This window comes from Pichia kudriavzevii, chromosome 1 (genome assembly GCF_003054445.1).
Source record: "Pichia kudriavzevii chromosome 1, complete sequence".
NCBI classification, from domain to species: Eukaryota; Fungi; Ascomycota; class Pichiomycetes; order Pichiales; family Pichiaceae; genus Pichia; species Pichia kudriavzevii.
In genome coordinates this window covers 2,274,707-2,293,789 of record NC_042506.1, presented here as the reverse complement: position 1 = coordinate 2,293,789, position 19,083 = coordinate 2,274,707, and the positions used below count along the sequence as shown (strand labels likewise).

General features: G+C 37.0%; 5 protein-coding genes and 1 non-coding gene across 6 annotated transcripts; all 6 read left to right on the top strand.

Annotated features, from left to right (window-relative positions):
• Positions 1–472: 472 nt before the first annotated feature.
• On the top strand, positions 473–4,129 carry C5L36_0A10380 (uncharacterized protein; the record flags this gene model as incomplete). Its single annotated transcript, XM_029464069.1, has 1 exon — positions 473–4,129. The coding sequence occupies one exon, from the start codon at positions 473–475 to the stop codon at positions 4,127–4,129; it is 3,657 nt and encodes a 1,218-aa protein (XP_029319929.1).
• Positions 4,130–4,445: 316 nt separating this feature from the next.
• On the top strand, positions 4,446–6,443 carry C5L36_0A10370 (uncharacterized protein; the record flags this gene model as incomplete). The annotated part of the gene is made up of 1 exon (XM_029464068.1): positions 4,446–6,443. One exon carries the CDS (start codon positions 4,446–4,448, stop codon positions 6,441–6,443), a length of 1,998 nt encoding a protein of 665 aa, XP_029319928.1.
• A 243-nt stretch (positions 6,444–6,686) lies between these two features.
• C5L36_0A10360 (uncharacterized protein) lies at positions 6,687–9,269 on the top strand (the record flags this gene model as incomplete). The annotated part of the gene is made up of 1 exon (XM_029464067.1): positions 6,687–9,269. One exon carries the CDS (start codon positions 6,687–6,689, stop codon positions 9,267–9,269), a length of 2,583 nt encoding a protein of 860 aa, XP_029319927.1.
• Positions 9,270–12,044: 2,775 nt separating this feature from the next.
• On the top strand, positions 12,045–12,116 carry C5L36_0Atrna2M. The gene has a single exon. It is a non-coding gene; the product is annotated as a tRNA-Met (tRNA).
• A 107-nt stretch (positions 12,117–12,223) lies between these two features.
• Positions 12,224–14,143, top strand: C5L36_0A10350 (uncharacterized protein; the record flags this gene model as incomplete). The annotated part of the gene is made up of 1 exon (XM_029464066.1): positions 12,224–14,143. One exon carries the CDS (start codon positions 12,224–12,226, stop codon positions 14,141–14,143), a length of 1,920 nt encoding a protein of 639 aa, XP_029319926.1.
• A 304-nt stretch (positions 14,144–14,447) lies between these two features.
• On the top strand, positions 14,448–18,395 carry C5L36_0A10340 (uncharacterized protein; the record flags this gene model as incomplete). The annotated part of the gene is made up of 1 exon (XM_029464065.1): positions 14,448–18,395. One exon carries the CDS (start codon positions 14,448–14,450, stop codon positions 18,393–18,395), a length of 3,948 nt encoding a protein of 1,315 aa, XP_029319925.1.
• Between the last annotated feature and the right edge of the window lie 688 nt (positions 18,396–19,083).

The following is a 19,083-nucleotide window of genomic DNA, read 5'->3' as shown; positions in this document are numbered from 1 at the left end:
TCAGTAGAAAACCTTTACGTTGCTCACGTGATGCATATTACCGTTTTGAGAAAATGTTTTGGATCTTTTGGTACCCTTGGTTTTCCTGCAAAAAAAAAAAAAAAAATACTACGAAAATGTAAACAAAGGGTACAAAATTATGACCAGCCACTTGCAGGTTGTCTTGTAACTGATGTTATTGTGTTTCCAAATTTAAATTCTTCCATGGGGGGGATCGATATATACCTTCTCCTTTCTACACCTTGCATCTAGATTTACTTTAGGTTCTTTCTCATTGATCTGCATTTTGTGTTTGCTATAATTGCCTTTGCTTTGTCCCCCCATCTTCGTTCCTTTGTTAATTCTTACGGGAGAAAAAGTACAATTACATCACATTCTTTGAATAACTTGAAGACCAAGAGAGTACATTAATAAAGCAGATTATTCCTTTGGGTCCTTAATTAATTGTTACATTGCTTTCCAGCTAAGAAAAATGTTGCTTAACAGTCTATCAAAGATATTTTCTGCAATTACAGTGATGATGGGATCATCCCAATCATTAACTATCGATGAGGATTTTATTCTAATTGGAGATTACGATGCTGTTTCCTTGTACAATTCAACAGAATCCTTTAATTTTACATATTCCGCTAGCGACTTAAATGTCTATCAACTCTCGACAACTAATAACTCAATAACGGTCTTACCCGATACAAAACTCCCCGGTGTTCCTTCAATTTGGCAGCTGATAAATAACTCCACCTCTATCATGATTATTGATAATAAGCCATATATATATAATTTTCAGAATTCCTCCCTGGTTCAGTTGAAAAATTGGAACAATATAAAAGGTGACATCAAATCCTTCTATTATGATGAAGATTTGAAATCTTTTTATTTTGGTGGATCCATATCATTTAATGACACTCATGGGATTGTCCAATATGATTACCAGGAGGAGCAACTTTTATCTTTGCCGTTTGGAGGGTTTAATGAAAACTCCACCATAAATTCAATTGTTCAATTAGAAGGTTCTAGTGACCTAATATTGGCAGGATCCTTTAATTCAATTGGTTATGTTGAGTTGCTCAATATCACGCTTAACGAAACTGAAACAAATACCACATCATATCGAAATCAAACTGGTGTTATAGACATTTCTCAAAGCATCCAAATTTTATCTCAAGACGTTTCTGCGAGTGTCGGTGAAAATGCACAAGATATTATTTGTCCAGTTACAGGAAACAATGGCTGGTTGCTTTCCAATGGTGAGCTAGGTACTTGGTCTGCGTCTTTACAAACCAAAGTTAGACCTTCCAAAATAAGATTATATAACTCAAACTCCGAAAACACAAGCGTTAATACTTTCAGAATTATTACATATCCGGCGAACGGTATCATGAACATGACATATATCGATCCGTATGATTTGCAAGAAAAGCACTGTGATGCCTTCTGTCCTTTGTTTACTCACAACTATGTAGAAAATGGATTCAAAAATAACAGCATTAGAAATAACCAATATTATAAGTTCACAAATGATAATCAAACTATAATGGAATTGACAGATGTTTTCCAGGATTTTGCATTCGTTAATCCCATCGAAGTCGAATCATTTAGCGTTGAAATTATGAACTACCATGGTTCAAATGCCGAATTGGCAGGTGTTGAATTGTATGGGATGGGTATTTCGGTTTTTGCTAATAATTCTCTGAACTTAGGAAATTCATGCTCGAGCTCAGGTGGCTATCATATATCTGTTAATTCTGGGTCATTAGGTGGTATGTCCTGGAAATCCGGAGGTTCAGGCGGTTTCCAATATTCAGAAGTACCTTCGAATCAGGTATCAAATAATAAGGGTATCAGTTATGACATCAATATTCCAGTGTCTGGTAAGTACTCTGTTTTGATGAATACACCAGGTTGCTCTCAGGACAGTTCGTGTGGTAGTAGAGGTAAAGTAAATGTCACGCTTTATGATAGTTTTGGTGGTCTACTTTCCCAAAACTTTGTTTATCAAACCAACGAATACGAGAAATATGACGTTCTATACACGGGTAATCTGGACACCGGGACTCAACCTGTGCGTGTTGAGATGTCATTGGTAGAGGATTCTGAGAATCCTGATCCTCTTTATGTGGTTGCTCAATCCATTCAATTACAATATCTTCAACTTGAACTTAATGAAGTGTTTGGAAACCACACAAAGAAATACAACAAACTGGTTAACCAAACAATTGGGTTGAACGGTATTTTTGAGTATTCTGCTTCCAATTTCACTAAACATATTAGAAATCCAATTGGAAATACAACCATAAATCAAATAGGCTCTATATTTGAACATGGTGCTACTATCAACCAAGTGCTTTACAACGAGACTGGCGTTATTTTAGCTGGTGACTTCAACTCATCATATGGTAACGGGATCTTGGGATGGAAGATTAATTCAACAGATTATTTCACTATTGACAAAGGAGAATTCGACTCGGTTTCTCAAATTTATGGGCCGCTAAATGAATTTATCATTGCAGGTGAGTCTTCCCTTTACTCAAAAGCTGAAGTTTATGAGAGTAATACAGGAAGGAATGAAAACCTCAATGTCTCAAATTCACAGCCTATCACTGATCTCTCTGGGTTTACATTTAACGGTAGCGAGTATGTCGTTATTGGACATTCGAATTCTTCGGAGATTATGGATTTCACGGCTAGCATGTTGTTTTCAAATTCAACCACCTTGGGTATGAATGTTCTGTCTTCACTCGATTCCAATAGAAAGGATTGGATGATTGATGAATATGTTGATACTTCTTATATTATTGGCACAATACTCAAATTTGACTTGGCTGCTAATAACATTGTCGAATCTACTTCAAGAGGTCTGAGCCCTGTAAATATTACAACTTCACGTTTTACAGCGGGGGCATTTATTGACTCCCATAGATATGCAATAGCAGGCTCGAATATCTTCCTAATTTCAAATAATAAGTCTTTCCCATTGTTCGAGCATTATGAATTAGATAACACCCAAGTAGATACAATGATCTTCAATGGTTCTGATTTGGTTATTGCTTTTAATGGTAGCGCAACTTTGAATTCCCGTAATATCACCGGTCTGGCTTATTATAACCTAGATTCTTCACAGTTAATTACTTTGAACCAAACTTTTTCAGGTTCTCTCAAAAAGCTGACTGTTGATCCTGAACTGGGTGCAACGATTGGAGTTGGCTCATTTTCTGTCGGAGATTGTAGCACTATCTGCTTCTTTGGAAACGAATCTGATCATCTGTATGTCAAAAAATCTGTTCCCAATATATCCGGAACAATAAACGACGCTGAATATTTTAATTTCCACAATATTCTGCTTGGAGGTAATTTTACGAACAAAAATGAGGATTTTGGTTATATTGGAGTATACGACACTCAGGAAGACGAAGTTAGAATGATGAAAAACTACTCCTCTCAGCTACCGGGTCCTATAACTTCATTCAATTTTGTGGACGAGACTACTAACAACAAAACTCTGGATGATTTGATTGTGGTTTCAGGTGAAAATTACGTAGGATACTTCAATGGTTCCAAATGGACGTCTTTGGTAAATGGTTTGGATGTGTCCCATGGTAGCATATCATCACTCTCCATTCTCAACTCTACCTTATCATCTTTTCATCAAAACAAAGTCATATTATTAACCGGTGACCTAGCCATAGATGGGTATGGTAACGTTACAAGCGCCGTTTACGACGGCACCAAATGGACGCCATATGCCATGTTTGCTACTAACCTCAAAGTTTCTGATGCAAGGGCTCAGAATATTGTTCGTTTGTCTCCTATCCATGTATTTAGTGGGAACTTTACGTCGCCGATTCCTTCTTCAAGTCCCTCTTCGATACCAACTTCGAATTCCGATATCCAAAATAAGACCAAAAATTTTACCAACGGACAAGTCGTTGGTGTGGGATTTGGTTTGGCGGTTGCAACCTTAATGCTGATTGCCGGTTTTGGTTTCTTACTCGTAGCATTCACTAACAGAGAAGAAGAAAAAATTGAGGGCTTGAAGTTGATTGGTGAGGACCGGACATATCACAATCAACAAATGATGGACGTCGTCGATCCTGATGAAATTATCAACCCAAACGTCAAAAAAGGATGAATAAAATGGCAGGTGTGTTATGCTTTTGTTTGTTGATTCTTTGATACTTTCTTCAAACTGTCTGTAAATTACATTTTTTTCTTTCTGTATCTTTATATTTTTTATTCTAATTATGTACAATAGTTGTAACTTTGAACCTCAAAGTAACCTTTCATAGTCTCTATCTGAAAATTTGGAATGCGTTCATCAGTTCCGCGGTGACATGAATTTAACAGCGCTAACGATGCAGTAGAAATAGGAAAATAATCGTGGAATTGTTTGTTGGGTCCAAGTATAAGCATAGATATATCAAACATCAAGACTATTTCCTCAAGGGATGGACCTTGTTTTTCAAAAGATCTGTAGTTCTCGAAGCTATGACGACTTTGATAAACTAGGGGTATCACCACAACTTGTACATCAGGTTGTAACCAGTGCATATGCACCGCGGGTTTCCACACTCAGTACCAAAAAAGCCGATCAGATGGCATCTAGGTTCGGCAAGGTTGACAACATACATACCCTCTTTGGCTATTTTGAAAATGTGTTTAGTTTTGGAGAAAATTTTGACAAGCAAATTAGTTCCAGTGTGGCAAATAACAAGGAACAATCACTGAATGGATCTGGGTGTGTAAGATTCGTTGGTGATGTTTTGAACTTTAGCACGAAACAAGTGGATCCCGACGAGCTATTTAACTTGGATTTTTTTCAAAAGGAATTGAAAGACTATAAAGAAATGACTGTCAATAGCATTAGGCTGATAGATGACGCCGAGCTGAACTATGACACATACAGACGAAATCACATACAAATTGAAAGATTAGAAAATAGCATCTATCTAAAAATGATATCCTTGGTGAACATGTCAGAGTCACCATCAATGTTTGAGTGTTTCAACCATCCGGTAATGCAGCTGGTTGTAATATCAGCAGATGACCTTAAGGAAGATATAGATGGAATGGTTTCTACTCTAGAAAAAAGAAAATATCCCAAGTGGATAGATATTGATTCGATACATCAGCATATACTAATCATATTTGATCAATCTGATGCTTCTAATTTGCAGAATGCTTTAAAAATTCAGGAGGAGTTAAAGTTTGAGAAAAAGAAACAAAGTACCGTTGTTCCTCTAAATTTTACAGATTCCAAATCCCCTGTTTTAAAACTATACCCCTCAGTTTTTAGTGTCAAGGAGAATGATGAATTAGAAGATGGTAGTATTTTCATAAGTCAGGAACTGTTTGAATCTTTACGATTGCCCTTACAATCAATTGTAAGTCGTGAATTGGTACTGTTCATGAACAATAAAATAAAACTGTGGCATGAAGAAGTGGTTACTCCACGCACAAGTATTACTGGCAGACTCTTTGGTGGGCGAAAATGGGGTGGAAGTTCCAAAACTAATTTTTTCTCCTTTGGTTCCTCTTCCACCTCACTTGCCGGAGGCCAAAAGGAAGATACCATCTTGGGGTCTGGATACAATAGTTCTGCAGGGTATTACATGTACAATTCCCCAGAGATGATCTTAAGAAAACTAGGAGACTGGTATTTTATGTTGGGAGATTATAAAAATGCATACTCAACATATGAGCTAATTAAAAAGGATATGACAAACGATAATGCCTTCCCTTATCTTGCTTCCCTACAAGAACACAGTGTACTTTCTCTCTTAATAGGAGCTATTCAAAAAGCAGGTAGCGGATCACAGCAGCTGACTCTAAAGATGATCTCAACAGTGATTAACCCCCTGGTTGAGTCATCATTTTACTCTTATCTATCAAGATGCAATTTAAAAACCTATGCAATAAGGATGATCATACTTGTGTCCGAATTTTACTTTTTGCTTGGACAGCAGACAGCAATGACTACAAAGCCAGGTTCTCCGATTTCACCCAGTGAAATATTTTTAACAGAATCTGTGAGGCTATTCAAGAAGCTAATAGACGCAAAATTGATGGGTGATTTGGCTAATGGGTTTTTAATACAAAGAGTAGCTGTTGTCTATAGCTCATATGAACTACTATTTTCCTTCGATCCAAATTTTTTGTTTGCGCCGGACGAACCATATTATGAGTCAGAAAATGATCTCAAGAAAGTGGTTACTAACCCCAACAAAAATTGTTTTGGGGTAACAAGAAATAGAAAAATGATTCTCTGGCTACTGCTAGCTACTCGAGCGTTTATAGAACTGGGGGAGCATGTAGAAGCAGAATTGACATTATGGAAGGTTGCTACTGAGCTCAGCCGTGATACTTCAAAGGGAAGACGAAATGAATGGCTGGAACGTCGAGATGGCCTCTTCTTTGAGTTAAACACCAAACTTGAGAACAAGTAATAAGCAATTTGTAGCTTACCTTTTATAAATCTGCATCAGGACTCAAATAAACTTTGTACTTCTCGAAAACGTGTTCTTAGTTGTTGCCACAATAAGTGCGCATTCGTGGGAGAATCTCGCTGTAATTTGTATACGAAGTTTCTCTCATCTAGTACGTGTTCATTTTGATACTCAGGGTGAACAATTCTTGATCTCTTTCGTTATGCAACAACTTAATCAATCAGGCAACGAAAATACATCACAATGACTCAGGTATTCTTTGCAAAAGTAAAGAGCGTTCTCTCAGCAGATACTCTGATACTGACTTCTCCAAACGGCACCCAGGAGCGTACTCTTACTCTTGCCTACTTGCAGGCACCAAGACTGCAAGCAAACGAAAAGTATGCTTTTGAATCCCGGGAACTGCTCAGAACCTTATTGGTGGGTAAGCAAGTTAAGTTTTGGGTTTTATACAAAAACTCTTCAAATAGGGAGTTTGGTGACATTTCTACTCCAATATTCCAATCGCTAATTGAATATGTTCTATCTAAAGGTGCTGCTAAACTTAGAGATAACATCAACGCATTCGATGAAGACGAAGATATTGAAAGATTCAGAAAGGTCCAAAAGGAAGCAGAATTGGCAAAAGTTGGCCTATGGAATCCCGACTGTAAAAAGCTCGATATTCTTGAAAAAACCGAAGTCAGTAACGACCCAACTCCAATTAATGCTATTGTTGAAAAAGTGCTAAGTGGAGATAGATTATTAGTCAGACTTTTAATTAATCCAAAGACTCATGCAGTTGTTCCCGTCCTGATTGCAGGTGTCAAGACGCCAAGAAGTTCCTCTAATGACGAACCTGCAGAAGAGTATGGTGATGTTGCTAAATCGTATGTTGAGAAGAGGTTACTAATGGCTTCAGTTAAGGTTGCAATTATTGGTGAGTCTCTTTCCGGCGTACTTGTTGGTAAAATCATCCATCCAAACGGGAACATTGCAGAGAAGCTATTGATTGAAGGATTAGCAGAAGTCTCGGATTGGCAGTCACAGTTAATCGGCTCGAAGGATATGGCTGTCTTACGTAAAGCTGAAAAAGAAGCTCGTAATCTAAGAAAAAATATCTGGAAAAATCAGGAAGCAGAGGTGAAAAGTGCCCAATCCGATGGTGACTTGGCCATTGGTAAAAGGGTCGATGCAACAGTGGCAAGAATTATTTCTGCTGATACCGTGGTTTTAAGATTGAGGAACAATACTGAAATTACTGTGCAGCTAATTTCTCTAAGAGCCCCAAGAGCCTCCGATCTCTCAACTGCACCGTTCGTTGCAGCAGCTAAAGAGTATGTAAGACAGAAACTTATCGGCAAGCACGTTGAGGCCTCCATTGAGAGTATTAGAGAAGGGAATGATCAGTATGACGAAAGATTTTTAGTGACTTTGAGAACTGCAGACGGTGCCAACATCAACGAAAATATAGTTGCCAATGGATATGCATCTGTCATTAGACATCGGAAAGGCGAATACATGCCGGAATATTGGGATAGCCTCATTGAGACCGAAGCTTTGTCAGTTAAATCCAGAAAAGGGATTCATGGTAAAGCACCACCGGCAGAAAATAATGTTGATGCTTCTGAAAATGCAATGAGAGCGAAGCCCTATCTATTTTCTTTTCAAAATAGAAACAAAATTACAGGTACTGTTGAACACGTTATATCAGGTACTAGATTCAGAATTGTCATTCCTAAGGAAGGTGTTAGACTTATTTTAGTTTTAGGCGGTTTAAGTTCGTCAAGCAATAAGACTGATGACATTACTAAAGATTCTCTGGAACTGGCAAAGAAAAAATTATATCAGAGAAATGTTAATTTTGAAATTTACAATGTAGACAAAAACGGTGCATTTATTGGAAATATATATGCACCAGGATCTGCTGTTCCATTTCAAATCAATCTATTGCGAGAAGGACTGGCTGAGACACATGCTAGATCCGTTCATGATACAAAACACGCTTCCCAAATGATTGCGGCAGAGGATGAAGCGAAAGAGAAGAACTTGGGTGTCTGGAAAGACTATGATCCAAATACTGATCTTGCTGAAGTTACAACTCAACTCGAGAACTTAAAGATTGAGAAAAAATATTTTGATGCGGAAGTTTGTGAGGTTTTAGAGGATGGTTGCATTGCGTTCCATATTCTTGATTCGGAAAAATCCAAGCTCAAAGCATTTATGGCAAAACTTCATTCTTTGTCTCATTCATTCGAGCAAGTATCTGCTGTCAAAAAGAACGAGGTTGTTGCCGCAAAACTTAGTGATAATGGAAAATTCTATAGAGCTAGAATTCTAGATGTTAATAAGGCCGACAGAAGCGTTAAGGTTCAGCATTTAGATTATGGTACTATTGAAAATATCTCCATGGGCGATATTCGTGAATTACCTGCAGAGTTTTCGATCAACAAATACAAACCACAAGCACATATTGCTCAATTATCTCTCATTAATATGCCTCCAAAAACCCAAAAGGATTACTATGATCAAGCAATCTACTTTTTGGAAGACACATTACTAGACAAACAAGTAATTGCTTGTGTCACGTTTACTAACCCAACTCCTGGTGTTGAATTTGATGTTGAGATTTATGATCCTAAAGTCATTGCAGAAGATCCGTCGAAATCGATAAACAAAGAACTCGTTGCCGAAGGTTGGGGTTTGGTTAAGAAGAAAAATTTCAAACCATTTGAAACTCTATTACAAAAGGAGCAAAAAGAGTTACTTGCTCTTGAAGAAGAAGCAAAATCAGATCATATTGGTTGTTGGCAATTTGGTGACATTGAAGGTGATGATGATTTTTGAATTTCTATATAGACTCCTTTTTTTTTGGAAAGCAGAATGATGTAAAAATGTCTAATTGTACTACAAAAGAAGACTCTATATTGATCAATCACGACTATAGACCGCGTGGTTACTATTTGTGGTAGTAGGATAGTAGGAGTATAGATTTTGCTATACTAAGAGTTTTTTTTGTTAATGAAAAGATTGCTGGAGGTTGAATTTTTCAAATGTTGCTACGCGAGGTTGATGTGCCAGTGTCTAACGTAGTTTCATAGAATACAAATCTCTTGCTATATTGTTGGGTGGAAATTTCTCACTGATAAATGAACTGGAAAAGATTTCTGCTATGAAGAAATTCAGTCACCGCTAAATTATGTTGGCTAAATACACACTCAAAATAAGTAAAGCCTCCTATCTTAGATTCCTATGATAACACACAAATTCTAAAAACCTTTTTCATATTTTTTTCATTTTCACAAAGTAATACTTTTTTTTTATTCTGCCAAACAACAAGGAAATTTATTAATGGTCGGGATGTAACTACAAAAGTTTTGCTGCATCTAAAATACTAATTAGGTTTTGTTTTAAATATATTAAGGGCGTCGTTTTCAATGTTCATTAAAGAAAGTAGTCAATCCCTCTGAGTCAGCGATCGCACAAAGATATAAAGCAACTTGTGCCAACCCTAATGCCTATTTTATACAAAGGCCCTGTAAAAGTTCAAATATTTGTGGTAACATCAATTTCTTGCCATCTGTTGTGTAACGATCACAATCCCAGCTTCTTTAGTTTCGAATATTGTGAGAAAAATACAGCCTGGCCGAGTAAAAGTAAGAAGATATCTGTACATAAAGCACAATAAAAGTTTAGTTAAGAAGGTATGTGGTAACGAATAGCCCGAGAAACTCAAGTTATAGCCAAAGTGAATCAGAGACAACAAATATATGAAAAAAAAAAAAAGGTGCAGCATAAACGTTAAAATATGAATGACTTTTAATCCCACTACAGACATAATACCTACATTATTAATAGCACAAAGTTGCAATCGATGTGTTGTATGTTAACATTTTTCGGGTGGAAAGTTACCCCTTATCTCAGTCCCTACTAGAAGTACCTTCCTCGTCTTCTGTTGATACAAATAATGTTCTTTTCGGCGGAAAAAAGTTATATAATGATATAATGAAAACACTTCCACAGTAGCTGGCTCTCAGCACCAATAGTGAGCTTTTATGTTTCTTTGTGAATCCGTGTAGTTTTCCATTTTAGTAAACTTTTGAGCTTAATATAATCAAAATTTGACATCGTTCTCCAATAAATGAAGAAAATACTTGGAGGAGCTACAAAAATTGATATTGAGACTTACTAATTCCAGTTGAGATACTCACGCACAAGAATTCCAAAGATTGATCTATTTGCAAAAGAACTTATTGCAAACAACACATAAAAGCAAACTAAGGAAAAAAAAGTAGCGTTGTTATTTTAGGGATATCAGGAGAGTATCAAATCATATAGCCAGATAAGCTGGTCTATAATAATTAGGGATTGTTAACATACCTGTAACAATTAAGAATTACTAACGTCCTAAGCTTGATAGCTAGATTAACCAGGTCAGCTCAGACGTTCTGGAACTGATCTTTATGGTTAGGGTTATGATTAGAAAATTTTTTTATCACTTATCTGAATAATTGGTTCATAAATGTGGTTTAACGATTAAGTATTTGAAGTTTTGATAATGACAACCTTAATGTTTATATCATACAAGAATTATTCTAAGCTAAATTTTCTTTCCAATAGATAAAAACTGCTTGAAAATATGTATTGTTAAGATCTAAAGGTGAGAATTCAAAATGTTATTTTTGATCATGTAAAGGGCCAGGAGTAAGGTGTTGAAATTATTTCCTTGTTTGGGACGTTTCGACGGTTCAATATTTTTAAGAATAAACACTAATCTTATCAATAGCTACAATATTGTATATAACATTGGTAATCATGATACACGTATTAGTATGTACGCAATAGGTGTATAATCGCACGAGTAGATAATGGGCGTGTTGGAAGTTAGTTGTGGTAGAAGTAGTAATACATTTCTCTCTTTCTCCTTCTACTGCTTTCACTCCCGATTAGGAGCTATATCAGCTATATCAATTCTATATAACCGGATATTGTCTGCCTTATATACTTCACGCCCGCAACCTGGAATCACCCTGAGTTGCTACCCTTTTTCGTATAGCAGACTCCTGTACGAGCTTATTACGTTTTAGGTCTTTATTTTTTACTGTGCCAGTCCTGTCATAGCCCGTTGACAAATGATAATTAATTTATGCCAATGACAGTGTCTCCGACGGCTTCTCTATGCCTATGCTCTACATGATCAACGAAACCAACTCTCTTTGCTTCCTACTCCGGATACTTGACCCTTGTTAACTTCCCTTATTCTAAAATCGAAACCTTAGCATCAGTATGTAATCGTCTATCTACTGGCACTTGCTTTTGTGGAACACATCCTGAAAAATCCCTTTCAGTTCATGAAAGTGTTGCTGGTGGTGCGTGCTTTAGAATCTGATTATTGCTTATTTATATCTTATATATTTTTATACTTTAATTCTCTGAGAACATATATGGAATGTCCCCTGTTTAAATAGTAATTCTTTAATTTAAAAATAGCATTTTGAGGGATTTAATTATCTTCTAGAACTTCTGTTTAACCTTCTACAATCTTCTTCAACCTTCTATATAATTACCCGATTAGGAAATAGAGAGATAGTTCTTTGTCTGATCTCTTACTGTTCAAGTAAAAGCACCGTGGCGCAGTGGAAGCGCGCAGGGCTCATAACCCTGATGTCGTTGGATCGAAACCAACCGGTGCTATTAATTTTTTAATTTTTTTCTATTCTTGGATTCAACCAATTTTGAGTTTTGTTTACCAATTGACGTGAACGTTTAAATAAGAAAACTTGGGGCCTTCCTGTTTGTGGATGTATCTTTTTATTTCTGATGCTTTAAGTAATCCAGTGATGTTTGGGAATCCAGTCAGTGCATTAGTGACATTACTTACTGTCTCATCTATTGCCGATGCGTTCTACCTTCCAGGTGTAGCGCCAACTTCATATCGGGAGGGAGATCTGGTCGAACTGAATGTGAATCACATAACTCCTTCCTTGAGAAAACAAGATGAAGACAGTAAGACATATCTTTTTTCCTATGATTATTACTACGGTAGGTTTCATTTTTGTCACCCAAAAGATGGCGAAAAGAAGCAATCAGAATCCTTAGGTTCTATTTTGTTTGGTGATAGAATATTCAATTCCCCATTTGAATTGAAATTATTGGAAAATTCTACATGTAATGCTTTATGCACTGTGAAATATCCCAAGGGAGATGCCGACTTTGTCAACGATAATATAAGAAGGGGATATCAGTATAACATGATGATTGATGGTTTGCCAGTTGCCAGGACTTTATTAGATGTTAAGGAGCATGAAACTTTTTATAGTTCAGGATTTAACATTGGGTTTGATGATGATGAGAAGATTCCACATTTATACAATCATTATGATTTTTACATCGAGTATCATCTTAGAAAAGACGGTCAATACAGAATTGTAGGTGCTACGGTCAATCCTAGATCTATCCACTATGAAAAGGCAAGCGATTTAAATCAGTGTGAGGCAGAAGAAGTTAATCCCGTTCAGCTGAGTAACCAAGAAGACACAGAAGTGACCTTTTCATATTCTGTTTATTGGGTTCCATCTGATACCGTTTGGGCAACTAGATGGGATAAATACCTTCATGTTTATGATCCGAAAATCCAGTGGTTCGCATTGGTCAATTTTTCATTGATTGTAATTTTATTAACTATTATCATGTCTCACATCCTTTGGAAAACCCTAAGAAATGACATCCAGAAATATAATGAAGTGAATCTAGATGATGACGTTATCGATGAAATGGGTTGGAAATTAATTTATGGTGATGTTTTCAGAGCACCAACAAATCCAATGCTCCTATCTGTTTTAGTGGGTTCTGGTATTCAGTTGTTGCTAATGTCCATTACCACATGCGGATTGGCTGCGTTTGGTCTTTTATCACCTTCCAATAGAGGCTCTTTGGCTACAGTGATGTTTGTTTTATACAACTTATTTGGTATTGTTGGCTCTTATCATTCAGCTTATATCTTTAAATTCTTCAATGGGGAAGATTGGAAAATCAACATGTTCCTGACACCCGTTTTAGTCCCTGGTGTGATTTTTGGTATATTCTTCCTGCTCAATATTTTCTTAATTTTTATCCATTCTTCTGGCGCTGTCCCAGCTGGTTCAATGTTAGCTGTTATTGTCATCTGGTTCATTGTTAGTGTACCATTATCTTGTATTGGATCTGTTTTAGGCTTGAAGAAGGCGCCTGTCGAGTTGCCAGTAAAGGTTAACCAAATTGCCAGACAGATTCCACCGCAGCCAAAGTATATGAAGACTCAATGGTTGGCCTTAATTGGTGGTATCTTTCCGTTTGGTGCCATTGCGATCGAAATGTATTTTATCTACAATTCATTGTGGTTCAATAGGATTTACTATATGTTTGGATTTCTATTTTTCTGCTTTGTTTTAATGTTGATTACGTGCATGCTCGTGACACTGTTGTTGATATACTTTTCGTTATGTAATGAAAATTACAAGTGGCAATGGAAATCCTTCTTTGTTAGTGGTGGTGTTTCAATTTACGTGTTCATACATGCTATTTTCTTATCTGGATTCAACATTTCTGGCGTCTCTATGATCATTTACTTGGGCTATTCTGCAGTAATTGCTTTAATTGTTGGCCTCATGTGTGGTACTATTGGTTTTTTGAGCAGTATGTATTTGACGTTACATATGTACAGTCAAATCAAGGTTGACTAACTGTGTAAATATCCTTTTCTTTTATAACTATACATTACCTATCTATAAAAACAAGTGATTATGTACTTTTGTATACCGCGTGCATTTAAGAGGGGAGGAGTGTAGTAACGCCGAGAACGGCACCAGGAATTTTTCAGGCGGTGCTGCGAATTCGGTGACTATTGCATTTGCGGGGGAGGGTTGGTGTCGAGGAATGGACGTCCACTGAGAAAACGTACATATATATTATTCCAGAAGTTTGCAGAAAGGTGACGATATAGGGGTTTCCCAGAGTACAACAGGGGGTAAACATATTAGTCACAGTATGTCTGAAACAAAAACCCAAGAAGAACAACAACCACAGTCTGGGGAGGAGAAAATCGTCAGTCTGAAAGTTGTCATTCCAGGATCCGACGAACCTCTCGAAATTCCATGTTCAGTAGAGGACACTCTCTTTGATATAACGGAAACTCTCAAGGTTTTACCATCTACTCGTGAATATACTGCATACAAGCTAAAATTGAATGGTGCAACTTTCCCTGAAGAAACTCTTATTGGTGACCTATTAAAGAATGGTGAAAATGCCAAACTCATATTAGAGCCTTCCCCATACAATGAAATCACTGCTAGAAAACATGTTGTCAACGCTAGAATTGCCGCTGGCTTAGACTCACAATATGACTCATTTGCCGAATATTCGGGTGTAAATGCTGGTGCATCTACATATGCTCAGTTAAATCTCAATGAGACAGTTTCGCAGGCAAAGAAAGAGAAAGAAAACCAAGAAGAAAATAAGAAGGACGAAGCTGAAGATAATTTTAAGGTTACAGACGACGAGAAAAAGGAAATCAAGGAAATAGTTGATCAAATGATCAGCTTGTCTCCTCAACTCGACTCAGTTGCAACTGTCCCACCTATCAAACCATCTCCAGCGTTAAAATCTCTTTTCATCTCCCAATGGTATCCAGCTGATATGTCCAGAAAACTAGCAGGTGACTTGTTTTATTTACAAGTGAAAACTCTTGAAAATTCAGTTTTCAATATCACTGCTCATGTTTCAGGCTTTTTTGTCAACGGATCTTCTGATAACAAGTTCGATGGGTCAATTTCTACTCTTAGAAATGTTAAAACATCAATGGACTACTCTTTACTTTCTCTATTGAAGGCTCTATCTCCTTCATTCGAAAAACAACTTGCCAAAAATGATGAAATCTTATCTAAGTGTTCTCTTGAAACCTACACAGTCCCTACATCTACAGTTGTCACTGCACCATGGTTAGTCAGTAAGGTAGAGGCTCCAACACCGGACCTCGGAAAATCCCAATATAATTATTTATATGGTGGTATTGATGGCTCTGACTTGCAAGTCGATTGGAATAAAGACTATCAGTTCTTCAAAGATCTCCCAACTGAAGATTTGACTCAAAGATTCAACAGAGAACAAACTTTAATCTCTAATACATCGGACTTCACAAGTGCTGCTACAAAGGGCGCGATGTCTGTTATTAGAGGAGAGATTGAACCTGTTAACCCAGAGGAAGATCCTCAATTCCATGTCTTCCTGAAGAATGGTATATTTTACTCGAAGGCTGTTGATTCAATCGGCCAATTCCAAGAATCAGGTGGTAACGACGCAGCAAGAACTGCTGCAGGAAAGGATATTGGTTCCTTGAAGTACTTGAATAAGTACGATATCAAAGGTATCCATTCTTTGTTAACTACGGTTGTCGATTATTTAGGTCAAAGAATTGTTTGTCAAGCACCTGTTCCAGGTATTCTTGCTACCGACGAGAACATTCCAGTTGATGGGGAGAAACTTCCAGAGTTGGAGCAATCTGTTAAATATGGTTTCATCGATGACCATTCTGATGTTGTTGCTGATCAATCTTTTGCTGAGACGTTCAAGGAAGTCGGTGAAGCTTTCCATCTGAAGCCACATAAAGTTTGGAATAAGGACGGCTCAAAAGTTGTCGATGTTGTAACCTCCGCATCTACAAAAGGTACCAAAGGTTCCGATGAAAGGAAATACATTATCGATTTATTTAGAACAACTCCTTTGGATATTGAGTTTATTGAGGAGCATTATGACTCGAAGAATGCTGATTCTTATCCACATAGAGAAGCTACGTTAAGGCATGAGGCTATTAACGAATGGATTAAGAGAGAAACTGCAGTTGCTGTAAAGAAGGAAACTGAGAAATTGGAGAAAGAGGGTAAAGTTGACCCGGAGAATAAACCAACCATTGGTATTGATAACTCTCTTTTCCTACTAAATCCAGACGCATTTTCACTAACTCCTGCACCAACATCAGAATTAGCAGCAGAATTGAAGAAAGATGAAGAAAAGGTAAGAGAAGTTTCGAAGTTTGTCGGCGGTGTTTTAGTACCTGAATTTATCAAAGACATGGAGAGATCAGAAGTCTACAATGCAATTGATGGAATTCACTTATCTAAAGTTCTTCATGAATCTGGTATCAATGTTAGATACTTAGGTAAGATTGCTAAGCTTGCTCTTGAAAGAAAGAATGAATACTTGAAGGAACAACAAGCAAAACTTGCGGAAATTGCTAAAATTAACGAAGAGGTCGAGGCTCAAGAAGCAAAGGAAGCAACAGATAGAAATGCGAAGCTAGAAGCTTTGATTGCAAAGAAGAAAGAAGCCGATGAAAAGAAGGAGGACTATCCTGAATTCAAGGCTGAACTTGAAGCTTTAGATAAGGAATTTAAAGAGCAAGCAAAGGAAAAGGAAGAAGAAGATGCAAAGGCTACCTCCAAGATTAACACTGTTCCAGTTGCTAACTTGTTACAATCATTACATGACATTGCTCTTCAAGAAATGATTGCAAGAGCTGCTAAACACTTTTTAAGAAAACAACTTGAAAATATTCCGTTGCCTCTTGCTCCTTATGTCATTTCACACATTCACAATTGTTTGCTAGCATCTTCTGCTAACCCAGAACCTGAAGCACCAAAGTTGAATCCGCTATTAGCCGGAATTTACAAAGATTTTGATTTATCCATTCTAAAGGTAAACTCCAAATATGTACTTGACAGTGTTTCTAAGGAGGTTTTTCTTAGATACAGATACGTGCTACCTGAAAACTGGGCAGAATCAGTTAAACCTATTCAATTGTTGAGATCTATTGCTCTGAAATTCGGTATTCAATGGAAGATTAGAGATTTTGCATTCACTAAAGAACAATTGGAAGCGCAAATTAACAATCAGAAACCTAAAGAAGATACCAAGTCTGGATCAAAGAAACCATCAAAGAACTTGGAAGTTGTCTCAGTCACATTTGTTCCGGAGGACATTCTTTGTATTGCACCAGTTGTCAAAGATTCGATTTTTGAATCCAATTCCGTTCCAGCTGCATGGGAAACTGCTATTATTAAGTTAGCAAGCAAGGAGAAGGAAGAAATTCAAGAAGGTTATTTCTATGCAAACCAGGCGATTCAGTTTGCTGAAAGACTTTATGGCCCTGTTAACAATATTACTGCTACTTATCTGACCAGTTTGGGTGCTCTTTTTAAGGCTTCTAATGATAGCGCTGATGCAGTCCAATTGTACAAGAAGGCATTCCAAATTTTTGAAAGATGCGCTGGTATTGACTCTTTCCAATCGTCTCTTGCCTTGAATCAATTAGCAGATGTTCTCTTGTCTAACAATGAGCCAGCTAATGTCATGAAGGTGTACAAGAGATTAGTCAACTCATGGATTTTTGCGTTTGATGAAACTCATTCTAACGTTCATAACTTACTTACATCTGCTGCTATTATTTTGATTAGATTAGGTATGAATGCCGAAGCTATTAAGGTTTTCAACAAATTAGTAGAATTAAGCGTGAAGTCATACGGCGAAATCAGCCAACAGGCAGCATTTTATCACTCTCAATTATGTAACTTGTTATTTGGTGAAAAGAAGTATGCTGAGTCTCTTGAACATGCTAAACTATCATTTGAAGCATATAAGGTTACTCTCGGCTTGAAGGATAAATCTACTTTGGATGCAAAGAGAAATTTAGCAGCAATCAGTGGCTATGTTCAACACTTAAAAGAAGAAGCTAAGAATTCACAAAAGAGGGAACAAGAAGCTAGAAGATTAGAGCAACAACAAAACATCCACAAAAAGGAAATACAAAGGGCCAAACAACCAGCTCCTAATCCAGAACTTGCGCAAAAGAGTATTGATGATATTGTTGCCTTCATCAATGGCGGTTCAAGTTCAGACAAGAAACCAAAGCAAAAGAAAAACAAGAAAAATTCCAAAAAATAGACTCATGTATTTAGACTTTAAATGATTTTCCCTTTGCCATATCTTGATGTATTTATGACCATGTCAATATTTTATATGTTTATACAAGCACGTAACTCCTGCCCATATTTATAACTTTAGAGATACCATCGGATATACTCTATCATCGCATATAAACGGTTGTGTTGCTATTTCATCCGTTTATAACCGACGATAACCGCTCGGAAAAAGAAGGGGGATATGGAGGGCTCGGAATACAAGATGGATGCAACTGTGGCAGCAATTTGAGCTGCTAATTTTTGCTCCTCTTTAACGCAATCATTTCCTCCTCCCAACAACAAAATACACTTCCATGGTCCTACAAATGTAGGCGGCTGTGAAAAAGACTGTATTATGTATTTTAATCAACTGTGGCTTTTTGAAATCGTCTCTTAACATTGCCGAAAAATAGATGAGCTACTCCGTTTAAACGGGCCCAAGATACAAAAAAAAAGTTGCGGCTACTCACGGATATTAAAGGTTAGAAAGGGCAATATGTTAGTAGAAACAAGGTTTAACTTAAGCATGATCACCGAAATTGCTGCCTTTAAGTTGTAAATCAAGAAGTGCAAAAAGGAGTATATAAGGACCATGATTCTCCCATCAAGTCCTTTTTTTAATAACGCCATCTATTTGTACCCACTTAATCTAGCTTTACAGTTTATTATAT